Source organism: Fusarium venenatum (assembly GCF_020744135.1).
Source record: "Fusarium venenatum strain MPI-CAGE-CH-0201 chromosome Unknown EDB82scaffold_1, whole genome shotgun sequence".
Taxonomy (NCBI): Eukaryota; Fungi; Ascomycota; class Sordariomycetes; order Hypocreales; family Nectriaceae; genus Fusarium; species Fusarium venenatum.
Window position 1 is genome coordinate 10,313,424 of NW_027072129.1, and position 26,657 is coordinate 10,340,080.

At 48.4% G+C, this 26,657-nt stretch overlaps 8 protein-coding genes across 8 annotated transcripts; 2 read left to right on the forward strand and 6 right to left on the reverse strand.

Moving 5' to 3' along the window:
• Positions 1 to 463: 463 nt before the first annotated feature.
• EDB82DRAFT_522112 (uncharacterized protein) lies at positions 464 to 1,372 on the reverse strand (the record flags this gene model as incomplete). The annotated part of the gene is made up of 1 exon (XM_025734687.1): positions 464 to 1,372. The coding sequence occupies one exon, from the start codon at positions 1,370 to 1,372 to the stop codon at positions 464 to 466; it is 909 nt and encodes a 302-aa protein (XP_025587826.1).
• A 2,941-nt stretch (positions 1,373 to 4,313) lies between these two features.
• EDB82DRAFT_108638 (WD40-repeat-containing domain protein) lies at positions 4,314 to 6,372 on the reverse strand. Its single transcript, XM_025734665.2, has 2 exons — positions 5,947 to 6,372; positions 4,314 to 5,881 (listed from the first exon to the last, which is right to left on the reverse strand). The coding sequence occupies exons 1-2, from the start codon at positions 6,201 to 6,203 to the stop codon at positions 4,510 to 4,512; spliced, it is 1,629 nt and encodes a 542-aa protein (XP_025587824.1). The 5' UTR covers positions 6,204 to 6,372; the 3' UTR covers positions 4,314 to 4,509.
• Positions 6,373 to 10,404: 4,032 nt separating this feature from the next.
• Positions 10,405 to 11,546, reverse strand: EDB82DRAFT_492717 (Acylphosphatase-like domain-containing protein). Its single transcript, XM_025734643.2, has 6 exons — positions 11,505 to 11,546; positions 11,330 to 11,450; positions 11,252 to 11,282; positions 11,188 to 11,200; positions 11,063 to 11,132; positions 10,405 to 11,012 (listed from the first exon to the last, which is right to left on the reverse strand). The coding sequence occupies exons 2-6, from the start codon at positions 11,339 to 11,341 to the stop codon at positions 10,863 to 10,865; spliced, it is 276 nt and encodes a 91-aa protein (XP_025587822.1). The 5' UTR covers positions 11,342 to 11,450; positions 11,505 to 11,546; the 3' UTR covers positions 10,405 to 10,862.
• Positions 11,547 to 11,626: 80 nt separating this feature from the next.
• On the forward strand, positions 11,627 to 13,003 carry EDB82DRAFT_492720 (uncharacterized protein). The gene is made up of 3 exons (XM_025734632.2): positions 11,627 to 12,164; positions 12,230 to 12,582; positions 12,639 to 13,003. Exons 1-3 carry the CDS (start codon positions 11,740 to 11,742, stop codon positions 12,908 to 12,910), a joined length of 1,050 nt encoding a protein of 349 aa, XP_025587821.1. The 5' UTR covers positions 11,627 to 11,739; the 3' UTR covers positions 12,911 to 13,003.
• Positions 13,004 to 13,021: 18 nt separating this feature from the next.
• EDB82DRAFT_552605 (uncharacterized protein) lies at positions 13,022 to 15,168 on the reverse strand (the record flags this gene model as incomplete). Its single annotated transcript, XM_025734621.2, has 4 exons — positions 13,022 to 13,895; positions 13,958 to 14,413; positions 14,463 to 14,855; positions 15,055 to 15,168. The coding sequence occupies 4 exons, from the start codon at positions 15,166 to 15,168 to the stop codon at positions 13,476 to 13,478; spliced, it is 1,383 nt and encodes a 460-aa protein (XP_025587820.1). The 3' UTR covers positions 13,022 to 13,475.
• A 4,572-nt stretch (positions 15,169 to 19,740) lies between these two features.
• On the reverse strand, positions 19,741 to 20,879 carry EDB82DRAFT_472836 (uncharacterized protein; the record flags this gene model as incomplete). The annotated part of the gene is made up of 4 exons (XM_025734599.1): positions 19,741 to 20,204; positions 20,272 to 20,605; positions 20,672 to 20,690; positions 20,839 to 20,879. The coding sequence occupies 4 exons, from the start codon at positions 20,877 to 20,879 to the stop codon at positions 19,741 to 19,743; spliced, it is 858 nt and encodes a 285-aa protein (XP_025587818.1).
• A 1,128-nt stretch (positions 20,880 to 22,007) lies between these two features.
• On the forward strand, positions 22,008 to 23,466 carry EDB82DRAFT_108746 (ChaC-like protein-domain-containing protein). Its single transcript, XM_065606965.1, has 6 exons — positions 22,008 to 22,109; positions 22,166 to 22,227; positions 22,304 to 22,335; positions 22,400 to 22,449; positions 22,499 to 22,503; positions 22,558 to 23,466. The coding sequence occupies exons 2-6, from the start codon at positions 22,175 to 22,177 to the stop codon at positions 23,111 to 23,113; spliced, it is 696 nt and encodes a 231-aa protein (XP_065465949.1). The 5' UTR covers positions 22,008 to 22,109; positions 22,166 to 22,174; the 3' UTR covers positions 23,114 to 23,466.
• Positions 23,467 to 23,730: 264 nt separating this feature from the next.
• EDB82DRAFT_472838 (RNA recognition domain-containing protein) lies at positions 23,731 to 24,556 on the reverse strand (the record flags this gene model as incomplete). Its single annotated transcript, XM_025734576.1, has 5 exons — positions 23,731 to 23,825; positions 23,881 to 24,113; positions 24,189 to 24,295; positions 24,413 to 24,485; positions 24,537 to 24,556. The coding sequence occupies 5 exons, from the start codon at positions 24,554 to 24,556 to the stop codon at positions 23,731 to 23,733; spliced, it is 528 nt and encodes a 175-aa protein (XP_025587816.1).
• Between the last annotated feature and the right edge of the window lie 2,101 nt (positions 24,557 to 26,657).

The following is a 26,657-nucleotide window of genomic DNA, read 5'->3' on the forward strand; positions in this document are numbered from 1 at the left end:
AAGCTGTAATCAAGAAAATATGCCGTGAGAGGCTGGTGTATGTGATCTAGTATGGTAAGTCTAGATACAACAATCGTAAAATAGAATCGATCAATCATCCATCAAGGAGAAAATGGTATCCTCTGCACATCCATCAATGTCAGATCCAGTCCTGTTTCCTTCATGGCCCTGTTAAACGCCAAGTCGCCAATATCCGAACCAAATACATGGTTACCTAAACGTTGGACATGTATGTATCCCTTTCTCCTCCAATAAACCAATCCAAACCAAGACAGACGTGAGTGTTAAAAATGAGATTTCTCAAAGAGAGAATAAATGCTGCTTCAAAGAGCAACGAATGTGTATGTGCCTTTTAATCATGCCCGCCATTGTCCTACCGCGGACTCCCGTTCATGGTCGTAAAATGTCTATCAATTATGTACTGTTGAATAAAGAAGCCGATGTCTCGGCATTGGGTGCGCATTTAAATCCATTGAGGTGTGGTTAGTTTGGCGGGTGACACCTCGGGAAAGAAGCTGAAGAGCAGGTTCTGAACATCGCTGAGATAGTCATCGGCGCTGAACTTGTTGAGACCCTTGGACTTGATGTATTGTTGGTCCTCCTCCTCCTCCTTGCTTAGCGGCCTGGCGCTGTATTCCTCGGCGAGCTCGGTGACTTGTGCTAGTTCATGGCCAAAGGGATGAGAGTCCTTGAGGGCTCGCTGCTGGAAGGATGGCGGAGGAGCTGGGGCGGCGGCTGGGACTGCAGGGGTAGGCACAGGAGGAGCCTTCTGGTTGTGACCGGCAGAGACGTACGAGGCCGATGACGCTCTAGTAGAAGTAGACGATGACCGGGAGAAAGTGTAGCTGGCCTTTGTGGAGACGGAGTTCTCTGAGTCTCTGGACCTTTGCGAGACGGATCGTTGGCGAGCGATGTTGTCATACGAGTTCTGCTTGGTGTGGGAAGGTGATCGCTGGGGAATCGCAGGAGCCTCATTGACCTTTGGCACAGTAGGTGGCATGACGTGCGGCTTGGTTGAAACCGAGAAGTAAGTTGATAAATGATTCGGCACAGGTCCTGGGCCGTCTTCCATGGGAGAAACTTCCGGGCTCGTAGGTGGAGTTGACTCGGTAGTTGAAGGAGCCTCGGAGTCCTCACCAACAGATCGAAGCGAAGACTTGGTGCGGAGAGAAGCGTGCGGCGACGGGATATCGGGAGCGTTATAGGACAGCATGTTGGTTGTATGAACAAGCTGAATAGGACCGGAAATCTTATGTCGAAGGATAGGACCATGGTGTCTATCGCGGGTCGAGTTGCTGCGATGCGGTGGTGGCGAGTCTCCCATCTCGGCGACTTTGGCCTTTCTGGTGGTAAAAGCGCGTGAGAGTGACATTTTTGTAAATTTTATATAACACTTGTTTGGCTAGGTTTGTTTGGTGGCTTGGTGGTTTTATAAGTAAACTTGGGTGAGCAGTGATGAGGAGCTGCTGCAACTGAGATGCCTTGTGATAAGACGGCAAAAAAGTGTTGTGCCACTGACTCAACACTGATCTACTTTTTGATGCAAGACTTTGCTGAGAGCTTGGCCAGTCGAAAGCTAAGCTTGCGAGCGAGGAAAAGAAACACTATAATAGTTTCTAAATTTGTGTGTTGTACTGTACTGAGACAAAGGAATCCAGTCCTTTCTTTTGCTTCCAAGATCCGGCTTCTAGAGCAGAAATTGTACGTCTGGCGTGATTTGATCTGTCGATTCTTCGAGAAAGAGAGTGTGATTTACGTTGACCGAATTTGCAGTGAACGAGTGGATGATTGTAAAGGAACGGTCAACGTTGAAAATAGCTGTATCGCTTGATATCCGTATAGTTTTCTTTGGGTTATGGATCGATCCTGCGACAGGGTGGGATACCAGAACAAAGTAGTGAATGAATGTATGAAAATGTGAGATAAATAGTTATCAGATGCAGAATCAATGCACACTGACGAAGCGAAGTAGACACGACCAAGAGAGTGGCAATCGTGAAACTTTCGAAGAATTGAAGATACAGGCCTTGGTTTTTTTCGACGTGTAAAGGTCAAAGGAGAGAAAGCAAGAGATATGGACGAATCTTGAAGGAGAGCACCGTGGGGATGAAGATGGGGGGCAGGAAACAAATATGGGACCCCCCAGCGCCTGCTTCTAGATACGGCGGGCGGGACCAACTGCCTGATGGCCCGACTCCCCTGCAGTGCAGTGCACTGTAGCTCGCCCTAGCAAATTTTAGGTGGTAGTTTAGGTACTGGAGGCCACTAAACTTTCAGGCCGAGTTACAACGGCCCGGCCACCCATCACATCTTTGGTGGCTGTTTAGCAACAGTCCCTGTCCTTGTCAGTGACTATTGATTGGCCGACGCCCCTGGCTAAAAAGGCTCTGAAGCAAAGATCCTGGCGTCGTGTCTATGTGGGTAACCAATCGCGTGAATATGCTCGCTCGCCATGCCCCTTGTATTATAAACTAGCCAAGGTTTTTCTTCCTCTTTTGTCCATGCAGAGAAGAAAAGTCCGCGTTGAGCGCCAAAGGAACCAGCTGATTGATATTGATAGTTATTAAGAATGGTAAGATTCGTGGCTCCTGTCGACTGAGTGCCGTCTCTGGTATCGCATTGCATATGTCTTGATCAACACCAGATTCACAGTCAAAAACGATATACAACCGCATGACACGTTCATGGCTACACACGATACACTTTCTTTCTTTTGCTATTTCAGCTTGTTACAGCTTGACTACTTACATACGTATTGTGGGCACACACTAATGTGACGATTGCTTTGTTTCTTCCTTCGTCTTCTTCCTTGCTTTTGCTTGGACCCAATCCAATGTGACGACTCTCATTCTGTTGAGGCCTTTGTTTCCGAGCACATGCTAACCAACACCCGAATCCAAATGGAGCTTCCCTCCGTCTGCTCGACCATTCACCTTCCATCATTACCCTCCATTATAGACATCCACTCACACATTTATCAACCTTTTATTGACCCGCGCGCTACATGCTATGAGTGAAAAAAAAAAAAACCCCCCACTGTCACTAACACTGTTCATTGGCACTGGCTTGATGAACTGGGTGACGAACGGACCTTGAAAATTTCTATTCATCGGGTTACACCGATCACTAGAAGAGACGAGAAAGGTCAGGACATGGATGCATGCAAGCACTCAATTACTATTCTTTGACAAATTGACACGAACTTTGGCCTCAGCTGACCGGATGCAGAAGACGCATCCGTAAGTCAAAGGTTAACGATAAGATGAGTTGTTGTGCATGACCAACGCACAACTGAGCTGCTCTCACCACTACCGTTATAGCATCTTGGACACTCAAAAGCGACCGGTTATTAGCTGTTACTACGTTGGGTTAGTAGTACTGGTAATTAGACCATCTTGATTAAGCCAAAAACAAAAAAAGTGGTTGACTCGTACAAAGCATTAACAAAGCGCCCCTCAGAAACATCAGGCACAACCATATTAAGCGATTCAACAGTTCAGTTAGTATTTGTAGTTGGCGTTCTCTCATTAAACTTACAAGCCTCTCTGTACATAATAGAGAGAACCCTTCATAATTGGCTTCAACGCCATTGCCGTTCTCCCCCTGTTTCAGGTTCCTAATGCCTGCGCAAGCGGGCCCTCGACTGCGAATGTGATCCATGGACGGCAGCGTTCTCGGTTCTCACTCGTCGCTTGTCAAATTCAGGTCCGACCCAGGCTTCCAGGGGTGATGCTGCTGCTCAAAGAACTACCCTGGCCTGTTCACTGTTGCATTACGTCGTGTGGACCGGTCGATCCTCCGCTTTCGATTAACGAAGGGACATGGTCACAGCTTTTTCTCGCTGATGGGATGGAGCCTTGGGGAGCCTGCGCACAGAAGTCTCATTTATACAGCAAATTAATTGTCCAAACTCGCTTTTCGCTATGGCAGTCTGAGACAGATACTTGTACATACATATCCTAGTGCCACCGCCCTATTTCGAGTAACAGTGACGTGCCTACTGCAGATCTGTTCCCAGACCAAAAGCTGACTCCCTTAGTGCTTTGTCCGTGAGGCATCTCAGACCATCCAAATGGACCCTTAATATCAGCCTTGATATAGGTGGCTATATCGTTCATCTGCTCATCATTTATTCACCAGTAAGAGAAATAATGAGCGTCGTAGAAGAACCAAATCCAGCTTTTCTTTCATAAAAAACATCGTCTATCTAATAGCTAATATACTCAAACATGACTTAGTATCTCCTCACCAACTGTTTCGTTGTGGAACAGTTTTTCGTGCGCCAGTATGCTTTCATTCATGCAGCAGTCTGCTTTTTAGAACCGTCCTTCAAGGCGGGCAAGACACTGGTTGTTTTCGCCCTTGTCCACCATTGCCAATGCTCACTGGGGATCGCCGCGCTATTGTCTAACGGGACCCATGTCTCATTCAGCCTCAAACAGGCTTTCTCGGGTTGGTTTGTCCGATTCTCGTCTCGAATGTATTGCCATCCCATCAACAACGGATGATTTAGTCTTCATCCATGGAGTCATCGTCCTCGTTGTCATCCTCCTCATCATCATCCTCATCGCTGGATTCGTCATTGTTGACGCCAACGAGACGGTCCTCGCCCTTTCCGCTCTGCTCAGGAACCCGCTGCGCAAAGGCCTTGCGCACCGACGCGTTGGTGCTGGTGTCCCACACGTGCATAGTTCCCTTGCTTCCGGCCACAGCTAGACGGAAGGCGACCTCCGGGTCGGGCGCAAACGTGGTTGAGAAGACCTTTCCGACGTCGAGGTTGCGCGAAACCACTACTGAGGGTCCTGTGGGCTGAATGTTCCACAACTTGACCGTCTTGTCGGTCGAGCCGGTCACCATGTAACCAGGAACCACAGTGTTGATGTCGAACGAAGACACAGACTCGTCGTGAGCCTGTAGCGTCCAGACGGCCTTGGTGCCTGTGGGGTCGGACGGCGCATTGCGCACGTCGTGGTAGTGGATGATACCGTTCTCTGTTGAGACGAAGAAGAAGTTGGGGTCATGAGGATCCCACCGCACATTCTCGACGTCGCTCTCAACTCCCCATCGGGGAGCCTTTGCGTCAGGCGCACGCATATCGGCCGCCACCACAGTTCGGTCGTAGGAACCACTCAAGAGGACGGTAGGCTCGTTCGCGTGCCACGCCAGAGAGCACACCTTGTCGGTATGGTAAGTGTACGACTTGGCGCACTTTGTTGTGTTGAGATCCCACAGCTTGACAGTCTTGTCAGCCGAGGCAGAGGCCAGAAGGTTGCGATGCTTGCGGTTCGCAGCCAACGACAGAACAGCGTCGACGTGGTACTCGTCGTTGGACTTCTTTGACTTCTTCTTCTTCTTTTTCATCTTCTTCTCCTCCTCGTTACCTCCTTGACCGAGGATCGCGTTGGGGTACATGCAATCGATGGTATCCAAGTCCCAAACCTCGATATCGGGATCCAGCGTGCCGACAGCGACAAAGTTGCCTGCCGCATCCTTCTCTACACCGGCCTTGTTAACGGGCATGTCGATCCACTCAACGCAGAGAGGAATGGCGGGCAGCATGATATCGTGGTGCACGTAAAGATTGTCGGCCGAATCTTCGTAAACGTAAATCTCGAGGTGCGCCATCTCATCCTCAACCTTTGCAGACAAAATCAGGTTGTCTGTCGCAAGAACTTGGAGCTCTTCGCGATCTTCGTCCTCCTGTTCTTTGTCCGCATCGACTGTGATGTAAGGGTCGTCCTTGTTTGACTCGTAGTACGCCAGCGACTTGATGTTTCCAAACATGCCCATACCTTCTCCCTGTCCAGGGGCGTCCTCGTCGTCGTCGTTGTCATAGTTTTTCAAGTCATACTCCTTCAGGTCGTCGTCGTCAAGATTAATCCTGTGCGATCTTGTTAGTTTTTTTTTTGGACAAGGTTTACGAAGAACTGCCCGGAAGTCGCATACTCATTCTTGTCAGCAGGCTTGTCGTCTTCGTCAATCTTCATCTCAGAGTCGTCCTCCTTGTCTTCAGTCTTGTCTGCCTTTGCGCCAGCCTTGGCTGCCTCCTCGGCTTCCTCAAGATCCTCTTGGGCGTCGTCGAGTTGGAGCTTGGCGAGCTCAGCTATCCGCTCAAACTCGGCCTCATCGAGGGTGTATTTCTGAGGGAAAGGCGCAGCGAAGCCCCTAGGGACCCATTGTGCAGCTGTAATCATCGAAGACATGGTGAATGTCTGGGTATCTTAAGAAAAAAAAAATGCTGTTGTTCAAGTCCACTTTGTGTCTAAAGGTGGGCGCCCAGATAAATTTCTCCCAAAATTTCTAGTGGGGTTTATCGATAAGAATTCAACTCGCCCAGGGACCAGTGACGTTCATATCTACCTAATTTAGCACAAGACAAGACAATCGCTCTGCCAGACTCAGTATTCCAATGTTAGAGCTTTTCGTCACTTGAGTTAGACATAGGCATGTCCTTTGCCTTCTTGTTGTGACAGCATTTGTGAAAGCTCCCGATTTGCGCATCTCATATCGGGTGCTAGAAAATTGACAATTAGTAGTTTATTATGACAGTCTACTTCCTTCTTCATAAACAAGAGGCTCGACTTAACGCATCCCGCGAATATTCTCTATACAAAACACAAAGACAACCCTCAGTACAACTTGACTTTATCAATGTAGTTGAAGATATTGGGAAGGTGAGAAGACTCGGCCTAAGCCTAAAGATCATAAGAGACGTAAAGTTATCCTCTAAGCTTTAGGTTGCCACAATAAATAAACTAAGAACCTACTCAAGGTTGATTGCCTGGATATTGTGACTCTTTGGTCACGTTTCGTCCCTCACTCTATAGTTGATGGTCAACCTTAGCATTTAGTTCAAATATCTCTTAGGTTGTACTGAAGGAAGGAAATGATAGCTCAGTAGTTGTTGAGCAGGTCTCGCTGCGCTTTGTATGTGTGAGAATAAGTTTGCGTCTTTGAACTTTACCTATCATGACTCAGTACAGAGCGAGGGAAGTCAGCATTAGACTTTGAAAATCGTGAACAACCACCAAATAGCTGACAGTCAAAATGTGATATAGTTCATGCAGCAACGTTTCTCAAACATATAAAAGGAATATCTGCTCAGCAGCTGGCTTCCAATTCTTTCTTCAACATATACATACAATTCGCTCTGATTGGTCGCATCATGGGAAGTCCGACCTTTCGGCTTTAGGGACAAAAATAAATAGCCTAAAAAGCCCGATCTAAATGGCATAAGTTGGCCTAATAATTTCGTCTCTAATGCTCCCAGTAGCCATTTTCCTCCTGAGGCCGCTGAATTAGGTCATTTATTTATTTTCATACCCCAAAGCTTAGGCGCCTATACCCTGCTATCCTGCATCCGCATCACATTCCTTCCTTTCCTTACTTCCTTACTTCCTTACTTCATTCAGCATCAGCAACCGCCAAGATGTCGCCAGATCCAAAGAGACGTCGGATCGATTCTGCGCGCCCCTATCAACGGGCACATCACAACGATTCCTCACGCGCTTCTACCCCCCGAGCGCAGTCGTCACGCTACGCGGCCACGCCCCCTCGTGAGGCAGAAGTGCGTGAGGCAGGAGCGACCGAGGAAGACACGGCTTTGGACCGCGATTGGTACGGCGGCGACGAATTCGGGGGGCATAGCTTCGGAGACGATACTCACAATCCCTTCGCATCATACGGTGCTTGGGAAGGCCAGCAACAGGAAACAGCCCGGCACGAAAAGATGAGCAGCCGATTCGATGCACGGCGCGAGCAAAGGAACCGAGAAAATGACGCCTGGGAAACAAATCGAATGCTGCAATCTGGAGTGGCCCAGCGACGAGATATGGCCTCCGACTTTATTGATGACGACGATTCAACCCGAGTTCATCTTTTGGTCCACGACCTCCGACCCCCTTTCTTGAAAGGACGGACTATTTTCACGAAACAACTAGAGCCAGTGCCCGCTGTAAAAGACCCCCAAAGTCACATGGCGGTTTTCAGCCGAAAGGGTAGCAAAGTGGTCAAAGAAGCACGACAACAGCGAGAGCGACAAAGGCAAGCCAAAGAAGCTACGAGCATGACCGGAACGACGCTTGGAAACATCATGGGCGCAAAAGAGGAGGACGGCGACTCCGCGCTACCAGTACCTGCCGAGGAAGATGCTCAACCCACGGAGCGAAAGGGCAACAAATTTAGCGAACATTTGAAAAAGGCGGACGGTGCCAGTAACTTCAGCCAGAGCAAAACCCTAAGAGAGCAGCGCGAATACCTACCAGCGTTCGCAGTTCGTGAGGACCTTCTTCATGTGATCAGAGAAAATCAAGTTGTCATTTGCGTTGGCGAGACAGGTTCTGGTAAAACAACACAGTTAACGCAGTTCCTCCAAGAAGACGGATACGGAAAAACTGGCATGATCGGGTGCACACAGCCGCGACGAGTTGCAGCAATGAGTGTGGCCAAGCGTGTGGCCGAGGAGATGGAAGTGAAGCTAGGAAGCACAGTTGGTTATGCTATCCGATTTGAAGACTGCACCAGCAAGGAGACGGTCATCAAATATATGACCGACGGTGTTCTATTACGAGAGTCGTTGAACGAACCAGATTTGGACCGCTACTCCTGTGTCATCATGGATGAAGCACACGAACGTGCTCTGAACACAGATATCCTCATGGGTTTATTCAAAAAGATTCTGCAAAGGCGACGCGATTTGAAACTCATCGTAACATCGGCCACAATGAACTCGAAACGCTTCTCCGATTTCTTTGGCGGCGCTCCTGAGTTCATCATTCCTGGACGAACTTTCCCAGTCGACGTCATGTTCCATCGATCGCCTGTTGAGGACTACGTCGATCAGGCTGTGCATCAAGTGTTGTCAATCCACGTCTCAATGGGCCCTGGAGATATCTTGGTGTTCATGACTGGCCAAGAAGATATCGAAATCACATGCGAGCTGGTACAAAAACGACTCGACGCTCTCAACGACCCTCCCAAGTTAAGCATCCTGCCTATTTACAGTCAGATGCCTGCAGATCTACAAGCCAAGATTTTCGACAAGGCAGCCCCTGGTGTTCGAAAATGCATTGTTGCGACCAACATTGCCGAGACTAGTTTGACAGTTGATGGTATCAAGTACGTCGTGGATGCGGGTTACTCCAAGATGAAGGTATACAACCCCAAGATTGGCATGGATACCCTCCAAATCACGCCCATCTCTCAAGCCAACGCTTCGCAACGCTCAGGTCGAGCCGGTCGAACAGGTCCAGGAAAGGCATTCCGACTATACTCTGAGAAGGAGTTTAAGGAAGACTTATACTTGCAGACGATCCCGGAAATTCAGCGCACAAATCTTGCCAACACTGTTCTCATGCTGAAATCTCTTGGCGTTAAAGATTTACTGGATTTCGATTTCATGGATCCCCCTCCGCAGGACACTATTACAACCTCGATGTTTGACCTGTGGGCCCTTGGAGCTTTGGACAATCTGGGCGAGCTCACCGAGTTGGGAAAGAAGATGAGTGCTTTCCCAATGGATCCTTCCCTATCTAAACTGCTCATTACCGCAGAGGACTATGGTTGTAGTGAGGAGATGATCACTATCGTCTCCATGCTGTCTGTGCCCAATGTTTTCTACCGCCCAAAGGAGCGACAGGAAGAAGCCGATGCTGCGCGTGAGAAGTTTTGGGTGCACGAGTCGGATCATTTGACGTACCTTCAAGTCTATACTAACTGGAAGGCAAACGGTTATTCCGATGGCTGGTGTGTGAAGCACTTCCTGCACCCTAAGTCTTTGAGGCGAGCCAAGGAGATTCGCGAGCAGTTGCTGGATATCATTCGCATGCAAAAGATGACGCTAACAAGCTGTGGAATCGACTGGGATATTGTTCGCAAGTGCATCTGCTCGGGCTACTACCACCAAGCAGCCAAATACAAAGGCTCAGGCGAGTACATCAACCTTCGTACCAACCTAGGTGTGCAATTGCATCCGACAAGTGCATTGTACGCCGGGCACCCGCCCGACTATATCGTCTACCACGAATTGATCCTCACATCGAAAGTATATGTGTCAACAGTGACAGCTGTTGACCCCCACTGGCTCGCTGATCTCGGCGGTGTATTCTATTCGCTTAAGGAAAAGGGCTATTCGGCCCGTGATAAGCGTATCATAGAAACAGAATTCAACCGAAAGATGGAAATCGAGGCCCAGATGGCTGATGATAAACGTAAGGATGAAGAAAGGAAGCAGGCGGAGGAGGAAAGAAGCCAAAAGAAGCCGACGAGCAAGAAGATTGGAGCAGACGGCAAGAAGTATATAACACAAGGCGCAGTCAGGAAGCCGGTGATGAAGCGCCGTAACAGACCGTTTTAGGCTCTTAGACTATAAACTCACTAAATTAATCCAATAATTATCTACATTGCATCTTTGAACTCCTTCTCTCGTGACCCTTGGCATAAGTCTTAGGCTATAAAAATAAGTCGTCTAAGAAGCATGGCCTAAGTGGCATAACTAACCTAAGACTTGGGAGGCCGAATTCTCTAGTAACCAGTGACTTCCATATCAAACAGAATAAAGTCGCCCAAGGCGTGTAATACTGATATGTCAGAAGATTCAGTGAATTGATAGTCTAAGAGCACTAATGTTTCCTTTAGTTTGCCATTGATAATGACTATTCAGACCAGAGACTGCGTGTCTTATTTATCAAGTCGTCCCGCCGTGCACCGTTGTTGACAATTTGATGCTTTTGCTCCGAAAAAAGGAACGGCGGTTTTCATCCTCGTCAGCCGCGATCAAAAGCCATACTCTCAGTCTGTTGGATAAAGACAGCAACGATCTGTGTTTCTTACCCTTCTGTTACTGTTCTGCTCATATCCCCTTTTCAACGCGTGACTGTGAAATCACTCTCTCCCTCGATAATCTGCCTCTCTTCTTGTGAAACCTTTGTGACCCGAGCTGATCTCGGACCATCGTCCACATCCTTTAAGAACTTGGAAAGAACCTCTTCGCTGGCTTGGGCCTCTCCCTCAACCTCAAACACTGTTAGTGCCAGGCCAGATTAGAGTGCTTGTGTCGACTTACTTTCTCATCCTTTGTGTTTCGACACCAACCAGTCACCCCATACTCCTGAGCTCTCTTTTGAGTAAAGTACCTTTCCACAAATCAGATTCAATGCTTCTGAACGTAGTCAATGAGTTATATCATACCGGAAGCCAACACCTACATGACGTCAGTTACAGAGAAGCTTCAGTGAACGGAAGATGAACATACCTTGGACACGCCCTTCAACAGAGAAATAGACCTTGCGAGACTTAGCATTAATATTGGTTCAGATAAGAGGTAGCATACTCGTTTTGACATCTTGGTGAGGCTATGTAAGATGTAATGGATAGTAAGTAGGTTGTTACGGAGTCAAAGTTCGAGGATATCGAAGCTAATGTAAGAGGTACTACCAGTGATGAAAGCTAAACTTGAAACGCAAGTCAGTAAACAAGCTCATGCGGTTTCATGGTATTATACTTACTGAGTATATGATCCGGGACGATAAACAACCTTTGGTCAACGGTCGATTGTAGGTGGATGTCTCAGCTTATAAGGCAGGCAGGGATACCGATAAGATAAGCTCTAGAACTGATGTCACATACTATCTAGTGGCACCCAAACAACCATCCCTACCAATCTAATATCTGCAATCCCTTCAACTTGCGACGCGAAAAACAATACTGCAAACCTGCAAATACACACACATCGGCTTATTTATGGACGCCACTTCATCCGGAGCGGCTTCAGAGCCTATTCGATTCCGCGCCGGCAAGAAAAGAAAAGCATACCGCCAGCGTGTCCAAGAAGATGACGACGCTGTTACAGAAACAGTACAACCGCCTCCTACCGCATCAGCAGCGGAATCAAACGATAAGTCGACTCAAAGAAGCACGCCAGATGAGGAAGAGCATGGAGAAGGCTCTGTTGCTGCCGCGCTGAGGTTGCGCAATGCGCGAAGGAGCCGTCTTGGAGGTGTCGCATTTCGAAATTCAAACCGCCCAGAAGACGACACGAATACCGAGCGCGCGCTCGTTCCTCACAATGCTGATGAAACTTCGAATAATGAGTCCGTAATCAAGGGCGTTACAGACCGGTTTACACATCAAACTGGAAAAGTTGCCGACCTGAACGATAGACACATGTACGTTGAAGCCCCTCTTCTTTCGCAGTCTGCGCTTCTCACTGTACAATAACTAATCATTCAAGGATGGACTACATAGAATCCCGACTATCTAATCGTGCGGCCAGAGATAGCTCAAAACCTACCTCATCCGCATCTGCATCGGACCCTACTCGACAATCTTCCACGATGGCGACAAAGCACGAGACTGGACGGGCCGTAATGCAGGGCCAACTGATGGAAATTGATCTCGGCGACCATGCGCAAGACAGTAGCGCTGCTCGTAACGCGGGCGCAGGTCAAGGAGATGGTGACGAACGGCGAGCCAAGAAGCCTCGGCTCAGAAGAGATGGCAAACCCTGGCGTCCGCGAAAACGCCGAGATAGTGATGCTGTCAAGCGCGACCAACTCGTCGACGAGATTCTTCGAGAAGCAAAGCGTATGTATTTAGAGCCCCTTCTTTTTCCAAGACATATGCTAACATGAACCCTTTAGTTGACCTATACGAACCCACCGCAGAACAAAGCGGCAACGCCGCTGGTGCCGACCAGGACGGTGCAGCAGATGAACGACTTGCTGAAGAGTTCCGACAGCGGTTCCTCGAGGATGTTGCCGAGCGACAACTCAGGAAAAAGAAAGCAACGAACCAGCCTGCTCGCCCTGGCACCGAGGAGGTCCTCAAAGGACCCAAACTTGGCGGTAGCCGTAACAGTAGAGCTCAGATGAGAGACCTCCTGCTGAAAAGGGAGAAGGAAGGAAAGAAATAGTTGCGATCCGGTGGAGTTTTCTTTGGCGATTGTGGCGTCAGATGGTTATTACTCATGTTACTCTTTTTTAGAATTTACATATATCACTAACCATGTTAGCCAATGCAACTGTGAAAATAGTTATTCTAAAAAATGTCATCTTGTATATATTTCGGGATATTGATCCACCCCGCGCTCAATCTGTAACGATCGTTGATTGTGCTGTACAGGTCTGTCAATCCTTAACCAACACCAACCCAAGACAAAATCAAATCTGACATCCATGATCTCGGTGTCATGCCGATCCTAAGAAAAAGGGGGAAAGAAAAGAAAAGGAAAGAAAAAACAAAAACTCCTTTACCCAAGTTCCCATGTAGCAATTTTCCCAAAGTGTAATAAATGAACGAACCGTCGCTTGGCACAGTTGAGATCAGTCCCATATCATAATTCGCCATCTTGCTCGTAAACAAGATTGTTTGACTTCTGTCATATGCCATAACGCCGTACCAATGTGATGTTAACCGTTGTAGGGTATCCCTTATGCGTGAATCTTGATAGAATGAAAAAGTGACTCCCGAGAAGTCCTTTACCTAATGTCGAGCTGGAAAGGCTTGAATCGTCCGCCGATTGTGGCACAGCGGGGACACTTCCTTCTTGCTCCGTGCTCTGTCATGAGGACCTCGACACAAGTCGGGCAGAGACCACAGATGCATTCGGTGCATGCATACGAATCCTTAAGTAGAGAAAATCCTTGACATGCAGCGCAATATATCTGAATATTTTGAGCCGAGTATGACGGTGACGAGTCAGAAAGCCCCCGGGTCCCCATATGGAAGTTCTCGCCACTTTCAACTGAAGGAAATGGTTCTATAGTGTCCTGGCCGTAGGACGGAGGCGTAAGTGCCTGTTGGAGTGGTGAGGCCTGATAGCTGGCTGGTTGAAATTGCGGCTGGTGAGAAAAGGGCGGCAATGATGACCTATGCATTGAAACCGGAGATTGAGGGACCTAGTCATCGTATGTTAGTCCATGCATAAAACTTGAGATAAATACAATAGGGAATGACCTACAGGAGTACGGTCTTCATCAATGTCACCAGCAGCAGAGGCCGCTTGGTCAGCTGCATCAATGAGATCTTCCCATCGCTTCCCAAAGTCTGCCGACGGTTCAGCCGAAAGAGCTTTCCTATCACTACCTGGCCTGTAACGCTCTTCATTTTGTATCCGACGTAGCCAATCAGTTGCCGTTCCCTTTGAGGTCTTCTTCTTATGGTGAGTCTCTCTTCCTCTCTTCGTTACAGATTGCTTGCGGGGACGGTTGGGGCCAATGGGGCGTTGAAGAGGCGGGAGAGTAGATGATCTTCCAGGAGGTGAGTTTGCAAGAATGGAAGGGAGAAAATCGCGCTGTCTATTAGCCTTGGCAGAGGAATAAGGGTCGCTGGTGATGTCGTGGTTTGGAAGATTGAGTGGTGGTAGTTCAATGGAGGTTCGTGGTCTACGTCGAACATCCATATCTGAATAATATTCCTATGTATAGTTAGTATGCATTGGTTGTCTGATCAATTATACCACTTACACCATCCATATCCATGTCACGCTCGCTTTTAACGCCGTGAAGTTCAGCTAGTGCTGCTGCTGCGCTGGCAGTACCAAGCATTGGACCAGACACCGGCCCACCGTTAGTGTAGTCCTCTATAAGGCGCGGCGTGCCTGGATTGCTCGACTCGTCGCGGTGGTAGTTATGTCTCTCATGAAAACCTTGAAGGTGGTCAATGGGCGGGGGTAGGCTTGACTGAGAGTGGGACAAACCCTGAGCATTTGGAGCTGAGGTCTGATCAAGAGGGCGGCGCTCCGAAGGAGGAGTATTAATCATCAACAAGAAGCTCTCTTCGGTAGCTGGTAGCTTGGAAATGTAATGCTCGGGATGCGCGCGACGGATATGCTCCTGCATGGAGCGATACCTCTTTTCCTGCAATTGGGCATTTAGAATCAAATCGGTACCGTTGCATGGTGCTACGGGAATATGCTTGCCAACTTAGGGAATATGCGATGTGAGTGGTGAGACATGACGATACATGGCGGGTAGGCGCAGCATTGGTAGTTCAAGAACAGATGCAGGGTAGGATAAAGCAGAGTGGCTAGCAAAAGCAATCCATCTAAAGACTTACACCAATGCATCTCTTGCGACAGCTTGAGCCATCTTGATTGCGAAGAGGACAGACTACCTCATTGTTGGAGTCTGTGATAGAGAAAGACGACGTTAAAGAAGATCGAGGCGGCATCTTGACCCCACCATGTGTGATGGCTTGCTGGCGGGGGATGTTGTAGCGATAAGAGTATAAGAGGCGAGATAAGAGATAGTAGCGATTTAAGATATGATTGAAAGGACTAGATCAATTGGTGACGATGAAGCTTTACAAAAACTGTAGCAGTCCAAGTGTAGCTCATTAAACATGAGATGAGCTACCCTTAAACATTGACAAGCTTTGCTACAGGAACCGTTTCGAAATTGGACCAGTTATGCGACGGTGGCTGCGTATGCGATTGCGATTGCGACGTCGATTGGAGTTGTGGTTGACTTTCACTTCAAAGACTGCAAGAATATCGATGATCGAGTGTTGTAAGATGTAAGTTGAGCAAAGCGAATAAAGATATTCAATCGAAAAGGTCGCTTCTTTCAAGAGTCAAGGTGGGTTGCAAGGAAGGAGATATGAAAGAAGGAAGGCGAGTGGGTGGGAAAGAAGAAGGTATGGAGGCAGGTAAGTAAGTTGAGTTTAGGTAAGTTCGGCAAGAGCTCAGGTGTGGAATAAAAGAAGAGACAGAGAAAGGTGGGAGGCAAAGATGCCTTTTGGGGAAAGTGTGAGCGTAAGTAGACAGAGGTAGGATGGTGAGTAATAAGAGCAACAACGCAATAGCGAAGAAGAGCAACAGCCAGAGAGGCAAGAGGAGGGTGTGAGTCGACGAGTGTGTGGTGTGCGGTGCTGCCGAGGGAAGCTGAGCTTCAATGTAGGTACTGAATGAGAGCTTCTGTTGACTTATCAACTCTGTTTGTACACCAACAAGCAACCAGACCAAACACTTTCACACAGCTGAGCAAGTCCTCAATCAAATTCCGAAATGTGAAAGTGAATGTTCACAAAAAAGAGATGAGCAAAAAATGAGAGAGGGTCAGCAAAATCCAAATACATAATAGTTAAGTGAGAGAAAAAAAAACTCTTGCGGAGGGCGTGTGGGCATTGGAAATCAAGGCCAGTAGCGAAAGATTCCGCACAAACGAGACTCTGGTTCAACGTCTACCCATACCTAGCCATTGCTCTCACTCGACAAGGGACCACCTGAGCTCCAGGCTCCATGCGTCTAACTGACATCGATTGCCATGCCATGCCTTGTGCTTCGCCTCCACTGCTTGAGATCTCAGCTGCCTCGAAAGACTTATCGCCCGGGGCCAATAGCATTGACGTGCAGCTCCGGGGGTGCGGGCACAGAAGCTCTTTTGGCCATACAGTACAATCAATACCTAGCAGTTTTCTAGGCCCATTAAAGAAGCAGCACAAAAAAAAACCTCTTTAGCTGCCATTCCATCTTTTCCCGAACTGTGCTTGGCTGCAACATGGTTTAGGGGTCGAAACACCCTGGGCCATTCTGTCGGAGCTTCAATCTTGCAGCCTTCAAAACTCTGCCGCAGCAGCTCACCTTGATCACAAAGAAAAAAACTCTCGAGTCCTCTACAGCATCCAGTAGCGAAGCACAGCATCCAAGTAAAGAAGCATCAGCAGCTCAAAATGGGTATGGCCCAAGCGCTGTGCGAGCAAATCAACTGGCTACCATTGCAATGACTCGGGAGGGGCTACAGGGGTGATGGCAGTGGCCGAAGAGGGGTGTGTCTGTCAATGGAGTTCTCGTGGACGGATGGAGGTTAAGAGCATGTCCTTACGCCCAAGAATGAACCTCTCACAGGTGCTTTGGGCTCAAGAAGCTCCCTGGAAGAAGCAGGGGAAGCTCCAATGGTGGAGCTGGTCCCTTGCTCGGGTCTGTTGAAGATCCTTTCTTTTTGCTGCTACAACTGATAACGAGCCATGCAAGAGATGTCCCACACATGAAGGTGTGTACTTTACACTCATCCGTCATGAGAAAAAGATTGCAAATATCATGCCAATCTCAAAGCTTCTGCGCCAGCCCAGCCTCAACGGAAGATTCGTCTGTGACAGGCCCAGATGGATGTCTCAAAAAAAGGCCCGGCGTCTCAAGGGTTGGCCATATTTGGCGACAGCCAGGGTCGGCGGGGCCGACACCCAAGGTCAACTGCCACTCATGAATACCGTTCCTAAGCCAACTCCGGAAGTGGTTATCACATGTACATGGAAGGTACCTCTGCATGACTCTCACCATAGACTGGTTCACGGGACCATTGGCATAGCTTAGCTATGTACACAGAACGTTCGTCACTGCAAGCTGGAGCTCGAGCCGACGGTCGCGTTCTCTGTGGCGTTTAAAATTCAGCGATGCGCAAGTGTGGACGTCAACAGAGTCAGCGTCTGGCTCCTTGTAACCGGAAATTTCAGATACGCCTTGGTGCAAGAGCATGGACTTGTTTGGGTCCTGACAAGACAACTGCTTTCCAGTACAAGTCGTTTACTAGTTGACAGAGGCAACTAGAAAAAACCCGAGTTCGTGATGGTATCTGAATGGACATCATTGAACAACAGCTGGTTTCCACAGACAGGTTTGCTCCTACGTAGAGGCGCTGTGAAATAAACGCCTGGAACAAGCCCTGTCACCACACTCCTGGGTCTTTCAAACGGTGACATCACCGGCCAGCAACCAAGGGAGACTGGGGTGTGCGTAGAGTCAAGTCTATTGAAGGGTCTTCTTTCTAACTCGCTTCGATTGTTCGACTCAGTGGCACATCCTAGGAAGGCGGTGAATACAATACCAAAACGCCAAAGCTTTCCAGCACGCACTGGCTGGGACGACACAGAGGAGGAAGCTCCGGTACCATGTCAACATGCCCCCTTGGAACAACAAGGCATCGGCCTGCAGGATTAACTAAAGACGCATGAACAGGCTTGGGGAGAACGCCTAAACAAAGCGAGACAACATCGCGAGACTCGAGATGATAACATGACAGCCAACCACGGTGGTAGAACCGAGGTCGATAAGTCCGGCTTTATTCTCAGACCCTGTGAAGGCGGTGACCCCGCGCCATCATAACGACCTGGCCGCCTCGAAAGTTACCCCAGGGGCAATCTTTGACGGACCTCGGAGATACATGCGCATATGTCGCCATATTAAACGGGGTTGTTGAGTTTAGCCTGCATGGCGGACGCTGATTGTGGTAGTGACTTTGGTGTTCGACTTACAATGGCTTTCTCTGGGCGAAATTTCCCGCATGCGATAGATCGAGAGCTTGAGGATGCAGCTCCAGCTCCAGCTCCAGCTCCTGGGTAATGGGAGAAGGTGTGAGTATAGCCAACAGAGAATGCTACTGTGTGTGGGGATCACGCACTGAATACGGATGTGGGCCAGCTCATGACCGCTGCAATCGCTTTACATATGTACCTGCCTGGGTAGCTGGCCTCCAAAGCAATTGGCTTCCATGGACGTATCAATCCAACACGGTCAGGAACCGGCACGCAAACACACCGCATACATTAACAACAGGGCCTCTAAAGAAGTAAGCATCTTTCACTAAGACCCATTCCAAAACCTGGGTTGTAGCGGCCAAGAGTCAGAACAAGACATGTCCTTGTCAGGTAGCAATTCATGGGGCGGAGCTTGGGTCAACTCGGAGCTGGTCCCATGACTCTCGAAAAATAAAACCTTGGAAAGTCATGCTACCATGTTGAACAGAACAGAATCAAAAGACAGTTGAGGATTGTATTGGGCAGCCATGATTACCGCGATAGCCATGGTATTTTTCTAGTTCTGGTAAGTGAACTAGCTTGAATTGGTTTGTCGTTCATACAAATATCAAGACATCTGGATTCCAGGACATGCAGTTTTCTTGCTCTGAATCTAGAATGGGCTTCGCCTTGTTTATTCTGCCACATTCTTACCACTTGATTGACATTTGAAGGATTCGTACTCTATACCCCGGATATACATCTACGACTAATCAAGCAGCACTCGGCTGTGGAGAGTGAGATACTAATTATAGCTTGGAAGCTCTCTTGATCAGTTATTTCTACCACACCAAGGCTGTTTGTTTGCCGTTGGGGACAGATCCCGTGGTCTATCGCGTATTATCTCGCTTCTCTACTGGCATGCCAATCGACACAGCATATCGAGAAAATGAATTATCGAATGTCCTCTCGAATGAAATCGTCACCGGATCTCTACGTCATACCTTTCTCACTTGAGGTTTTGAGTTTTCGCCAGGCGGTTGTATGAAACGACGAGCGGCTTCTCATGACAGTTGAACCTTCTTGTCAAAGTCTCACAATTACATGCATCGAGGATTATGACGAGACATAATACATCAATGAGTCATCTTTACCAATTCGGTTTCATACAGGCTCATTGACAAACCATCATCTCGGATCACGGTCACAGAAAGTTGGGCGCATCGGTTTATATAACATAATTCATGTCTGATGTCAAGGTAAGTTTCGGTCTCTAAGCCAGGATCCGGAGACTTGACCTAGGGTATCTTTGGTACATGCTATCCCATATCATCACCTCAGAAGCGCCCGGCTTGGGTTATATCTGTCGTAAAATCCACCTTATATGCGTGTCCTCTTACTCAGGATGCAAAAAATAAATCCATATGGCGTTTCGAGGTATCAGTGCTTGCTCCGACACTAAGTGCTCTCTTTTCATCTTTAAACTATCCAGTCCTGACGCCTTTCCATTGTTTACTTGAGCTGCTTAAGAATCTCTGTCAAGAAATCCTCAAAGCTCAATGTGATATAGCCGTCGCGGTCGTCGTCGTACTTCTTGAAGACGTCGGTCATACGCTTGAGAGAAATACAGCTCTGAACAAAGAGGTCGAAACTCATAACTCCTTCATTTCGCTTGTCGTATGTGTTGAAGATCAACTCGACAAACTGGGGGCTTAGTCGATATCGGAAAGCGACGAGGGCGTTGTTGAATTCGGAAAGTGAGATGTTTCCGCTACGGTCGGCGTCGAATCGGTCGAAGAGAGTTCTCCACGAAGCCAAAAATGACCATAGACCGCAAAATTCCTCGAAACCGATAGTGCCACTCCGATCAGAATCAAACATTCGGATCATCATGCGAACAGTATGGGGATCAAAGGCGGTCCAGTCACCGTTGACCAGCGCGGCGGATAGTTCTCTCTCAGAAAGATGACCAGTCCCTATGGGGAGCGGTCAGTAGCTGATACAACTGCCAATCTGTACGTTTTGCAATCTTTATAAACTTACCATCTTTGTCTACAGCCCGAAATAGAGGTAGGAGCGTGGGATCGGAGCCATTGCCATCGAGAGCAGGCGAAGGAGGAGGTCGTGAGTTGGGAGCAGGACGGTTATGAGCCTGGGGTCTCGCGCCGCCAGTGTTTGGAGGTGGGGACATATAACCGTGAGAAGCTGGACCCTGGCCTAGTGAATGAGATCGCGCATCTCTTTGGGTTGGTAGAGGCTTGTCGTATCGGGGTTGTTGCTGGTGATACTGCTGAGGAGGGGGATGATGCTGATACTGCTGCTGCTGAGGAGGAGGGTGGTGTGGCTGCGGGGCAGGAGTCCTGGACTGTCCTGGCTTCTGAAGGGCGCAATGTTAGTTCGCGGTTCTTGGATGCGGTAATATCGATGTTTGCGAGTAACGTACCTGCTCAGGCTCAGCGAATCTAAACAGATGATATGGTCAGCCTTGTGTTGCACTGTGACGCCCTTCCTCAACGGTAGCTTGTTAAACGTAATCGCAGAGCCGCAATGATCGATGGGCGATGCTCTAAAAGGAGGGGCAAGCTGGTTGAAGTCAAAGAAGAAACTTACCTAGGGAGGGCATCCTCGTCGTAGGGACGGTTGTAAGCCATGTTGAGTATCGGTGTTTAGATTTGCGATGGTTTCTATGAAAAAGGCTCTAAAGGGAGAAAGGCAGAGCTGGGGATGATGAGGTTTTGAGCTGAATCAAATTGGTGCGCGGCTGAAGAAGAAGTAGCACCGCCTTATGTATGATGGAAGGTCTTTTTAGCTACTAAAGTATTACGGTCCTACCCCAGGCTCATGCTCTGGCTCAGGCTCAGGGGACGGGAGCAGGGAGTTGTTCAGCGCGGGGCAGTGTCGTTTGGTTGGTGGAGCGTAATTGGAGATAGAGCGTGGCTGAGTGGATTTGCAATGGAGAGAGATATATATGGGTAGTAATTAGTGAGTAGTCAGTAAGTGGTCTTGTGAGAGACAACAACTCCTCGGACTTTTGTTCTTTTCTTTATGATGAGTCAGTTGAAGAAAGAGAATTGGCCTTGTGAGTGTTGTTGTTGCTGTATATCAAGAATAAAGAGAACAAGTAAGTACCTGAACCAAGGATTAAGAAATAGGTGACATGATGAAATGTTCAATATTCAAGTTCCCCGTTATCGGGTATTAAACTGGGTTCTCAACCTCCACTGCGGCCTTATCTGCAACGACCTAGACAGGGTCAAAAAGGACTGTCCGACTTGGCTCCTTGCCCTTTGTTCCGTGCCAAGACGTCAACTTTATTCGTTCCACGTATTCCAGTCTCACTATGCCAATCGATAGGCAGAGTACCAGTCCGGTGAAGTTGTCGGTCTACAACTGTAACAGTTTAAACGAACACTATAGGGACTTAATTTTCGCTTTCGTAAAACTGACAAGAGAGACCCTTGAGTTCCACGGTGGGGTCTTCTATCCCCTGCACTTAAAGTGTCTAGTAATTGGTGACGTTGGCGCGAACAAAGAAGCTCGCCCGGACAGAGAAGAAGAAAAGTCAGAGGCTGACTTAGCCACTGACCTGACCTCAGCCACTAGAAACAAGTCCGAGCATGAGGAAAGAAGGAAATTTGTTCCATTTCTGTTCTACAGTCTTCTCTGACCCCTGTTGCTTTCTTGTTAGTGGCTCATCACCTCATCTGCTTAACAAAACACGATCTACGACTACCCACTATCTCCATCTCGGCGTTTCCATTGAACACGCATCAAGTTCGCAACTACCGAACCGGGGACTCAGCCTCATAGGAGAGATATTCAAATCTCATTTTTGAATTACATCATACCATACTGAGGTCTAAATCTATCCTAGTTACTCAGTAAATCACCACTGTTCAAAACGTTGCTACTCAAGGACATTACTAATACTTCTCAGTTAACCAACATGACCAACCAAGACTCATTAGAACCTTCCGAGTTCTGGCTATATGGATACGGGTATGCGGCTTCTTTCCTGACATCAGATCTCTCATCAATACATATATGTGTTAACGATTATCTCCGTGTTGCGTAGGAGCTTGATATGGAAGCCTCCGCCACACTTTGGTAAGCACTTATTACCCCAGGTTCTCACGCAACGGCCTTCCCACTAACGTTTTTCATTTCTCAGATCAAAGAATCCCTGGGTGGGTTGACGGTTATGTCCGTCGTTTCTGGCAGGTCAGTTCGCTTCCTATCAAACTCAAAGTTCTCAACTGACGTATTATAGGCCAGGTACAGCCTCAACGGCTTGGGAGTCAATTGCATTCATAACTAACAACCATCTAGTGAGGATCACCGAGGCACCCCGGAAGCTCCAGGTCGTGTTGTCACTCTCATTGAAAGATCGTACTGGGAACAGCTGACCGACCATCACGACTCTGCCCCAGAGCGAGTATGGGGTGTTGCTTACCGCATCATTCCCGAAAAGGTTGCTGAGGTCAAGGAATACCTTGATATCCGTGAGATCAACGGATATACAATTCACTACGCTCCGTTCAAACCTGCTGATGGCTCACCTCCCATCCGCACTCTGGTATACATCGGAACTCCAGACAATGAGCAGTTCGTCGGCCCGCAGGACCCCCAGAAGCTCGCCGAACACATCTTCCGTAGTCAAGGACCCAGCGGTCCGAACAAGGACTACCTCTTGAGCCTCGACACGGCTCTCAGTGAGCTTGCTCCTGATAGTGGTGACGTTCATATTCATGACCTCGCCCGCCGTGTCAGAGAACTCGAGAAGAACTGCGCAGACGAGGAGAAGGTCCTCAACTCAACGCCATCCGCCCATATGCAGAAGCATAGTACCGAGGAGGCAGAGGAAATCGAGGAGCCACACCATTAAATACAATTGGCATCTCAATCACATTATTTGGATAACTGCGCATAGAGAGATGGCCCTGAGTAGTAAATATTAGAGATCAGTTAGAATCATCGACATATTATGAATTAACCTAGATCAGCTTCCAATGTCCTTTCCGGCCACCAAAATCCGTCACGACTGTCAACACTATGTCTTAATCCCATGCAACAGTAGTGGGCCAGCAGCACAAACTGCATCTCAACTTGTCACGAAATATCACATCAAAGTCGAGAACAAAAATCGAGGAAAAGTGGCCGCACACAGCGCCATTTCACATTTTCTTCCATGCCTGCCTACCGAGACAACCCTCCTTTGTCTTTTCGCACTAGGTTTCATAAAACGGCCGTGTCAAAATTGCATTCCAACCCAAAGGGTCATGCCCCTCAAACCATGCTTTCAACCAAAGTATCCGGGTATAGTTGTGCGTTCCAATATGCTCACCAATGCCTCATCATCCAGCCACCCAAAGGATCCGTAAGCTCAATTGCGAGAAGCTGCCGATATCACTGGCCATCGAAAGTTCATTCTTCGGTGTCCGTCGAAAACTCGTGGGGGTGAAGTAATACCCCCATGTCGGGTTTTAGTCAAACTCGTACTCTCTAGTAACCTCTTCCACCCTGGTGAGGCTGCTGCTGGGGAGGGAGCTGTTGAGAAGGATCATGGTATCCGTACTGCTGCTGAGGATGCATGTATCCTATCAAGATGTCAACTTTACCGCAAACAAACTTCAAGCTCTGTTGTGGCCATACCTTGAGGGGGGCCGCCGTAGCCCTGCTGAGGAGGATATCCGCGACCATAAGGCATGGGCGCGTACATGTTAGGGGCAGGCATTTGGTAGCCAGGTCCAGGAGGGCCCATTCCGTATGGCATTGGGCCACCAAAGTTTCGTCCATAGCCGCCGCCACCACCTCCTCCTCTACCGAAACCACCTCGAGGGCCGTTGTCGGATGCCTTGTCAACTCGGATAGTTCGCCCGTCAAACCTATACATAGTTAGATCTCGTACGATAATGCAATAGCACCGTTGCCGTGTAATAAGGAACTAAAGTGACTCGTACTCGACATTGTTCATGGCTGCGATGGCGTTCTGAGCGTCGCCCTCCTGGGTGTATCGCACAAATCCGAAGCCGCGGCTGCGACCAGTATCACGGTCCTTGACCACCACCTTTACATATCCATTGTTAGAAACGGTCTCGCCGTCCAACAAACACCCGCATTAGAGCCACAAGATGTAGGACTAGAAGCGCCTTGCTTGAAGGTGAGAAGGAACGGAGGCACCTACAGCTTCTTCGACAGGACCAAACTCCTCAAACTTCTGGCGAAGAGTGGTCTCCTCTGTGTGCCATGCTAGGCCACTGAGGCTGGATTAGTAGCTGAAACAGTTGCATGAAATGTATATAACATACCCGATGAAAAGCTTTGACATGATGAATTGTGAGATCTGTTCAAATCTAATCGTTAACTTTTATTCGAGACAGGGTACTGAATAAACGTTGGCGTTTAGGATTGTATATGTGGTTTAGAGAAACAAGCTTGAATAGAGTCGACTTTGGACATCTAGAGCAACCGAACTGCTGAACAGCCTTTTCGATTCCAGTGCCACAGCAATCCTATCATCAGGATGCCGCGCGTCGCTGGGTAGAGCGCGCGCTTACATGCACGTTTGACCGAGAGAGAATGATAAAAATAAAAAAAAGAGGTGTTGTAAGAGATAGAGCGCACCTTTGTTGGCTGAAGTATGAATGTCGTCAGGGTACTTGGACTTAGTTATCCAAAAGTGAGCCTTAGTGCTTGTTATCGAGACAGATCTAAGCCGGTTGATAAATGAACAGGTTGAGATATAAAGTGAAAGGTGTAAGAACAAAGATGAGGGTGGAGCTTAAACCCAGTAGGAGGTTGCGAAAGCAGTGCGGTTAAGGTAAAATCAAGGCAAGGCAACGTGTGTAGCTCTAGCTTAGCTTCTATTCACTAGACAGCGCAGTCCAGTGGCAGTCCAAGGATGAGAGTGAAAATGAAGTGAAGTGAGAGGGGTCTTGAGCATGAATTAAATGAAATGCGGGCGGAGCGTGACTGTCGAGATTATGCATGCACCCTGCAGCACAATGCAGAGAAGCGTAGCGCAGTAATAAGTGAACTGGAGGCACGGCGGGCAGGCAGGAAATCAGGTACGTTGTTTCTTTGACCCTGAATCCCGTTTGACAGCGTTGCGGAATGACGATGGATGCTCGTCAGGGGTATCTGCCGTGCTGGAAGTGCTATAAGTTTAAAATATCTCGTTTGTTTGATGAGGCTTGATTAGTTGACACCATGGTTTCGCGAATCATGCTTCTAATCTTTTACATGTACTGCATCAAGCTCATAGCCCGAGCTAAGCCAAGCTCTCTCCTCGCGTCGATCTCAGGCCTAATGGGCTCATCAATGGAGGCAGTGCTGATGAACTGCACCGTAACTACCTAGACTACCCGTCACCGCGACAGGTCGACCAGGGTGTTCAGTCAGGACGTTTCGGTGCTCCTGTTTGGCATATGCAGGGAGCTCTGTCCAAACAAGCTTTGGATACCCAACACTAACCCACCACACTCACCGTGGTCGTGAATGTTAGGTTTGGTGCCAACCATCCATTCTGAAGTTCCAGACGACGCAGGAGAATGCAAGCTCATGCGGGTCCTGTGATGACGACGGGCCTCCACACCCTAGTCGTGGCTCTCCCCACATTCATTCAAAGCCAAGCACCACGGCTAAGCTCAAATCGCTCTCTGCCCCTTGGTCAAGCATAGCTATCCGAAGATCTTCCCCCTTGTCCTCATACTGCCAGTTTTCGATTCGTCGCTGACATAGCCTCCTTCAACCCACCTGCTCCCAATATCCCGGTCCTACTACTCCCTGTGCTCCGGGAAGGGGCCTTTGGAACCAAGGTAGGTGATTAGTCTGGACCTGTTCATAGAAAGAGGCGAGTTGGTACTCAAGATCCGTCTCTCTCTCTCTCTCTCTGTCACAGCGAACTGATAATGTTTGCCTTTGCTGTAACTTATGCGCAAGGCTCGGGCGTGTGTTACCATAGCCCTGCGCTGTCGGGATACACAGCGTATTCCCTATATTCTTGGCGATTTGCTTGTCCTTTTCAGGGTGTTATCTGAGCCCCGCCTCAACCGAAGCCTGTCGTAGACACGTGCTACCCCTCCTTCTCTCCTGAATGGACCGAATTCAGGGGCGGGCAGGTATCAAAGAAGAGAAAAGCTCATAGTTAACTTATTAATGTCTCTTGTTGTTTTCAAGAATAATAGGTGGGAATTTGTCAAGACCGTATGTGCAGCACCTTTCTCGTCTCACAGCCAAGGTTATGATCTCTTCAAAGCTTACAAGCTTAGAACTTAGACGAGATGTAGACGCTGATTGTGTAATTTCCCCGAAAGGGAATCGCCAGGGGTAAGGATTAAGGCATGTAAGACAAGAGCTAAATCATGCAGTGAAACGTGCAGAGTGTCAAAGCTCTTCCCGCTTCGTAACGTATGAAACGAGTAGACGAA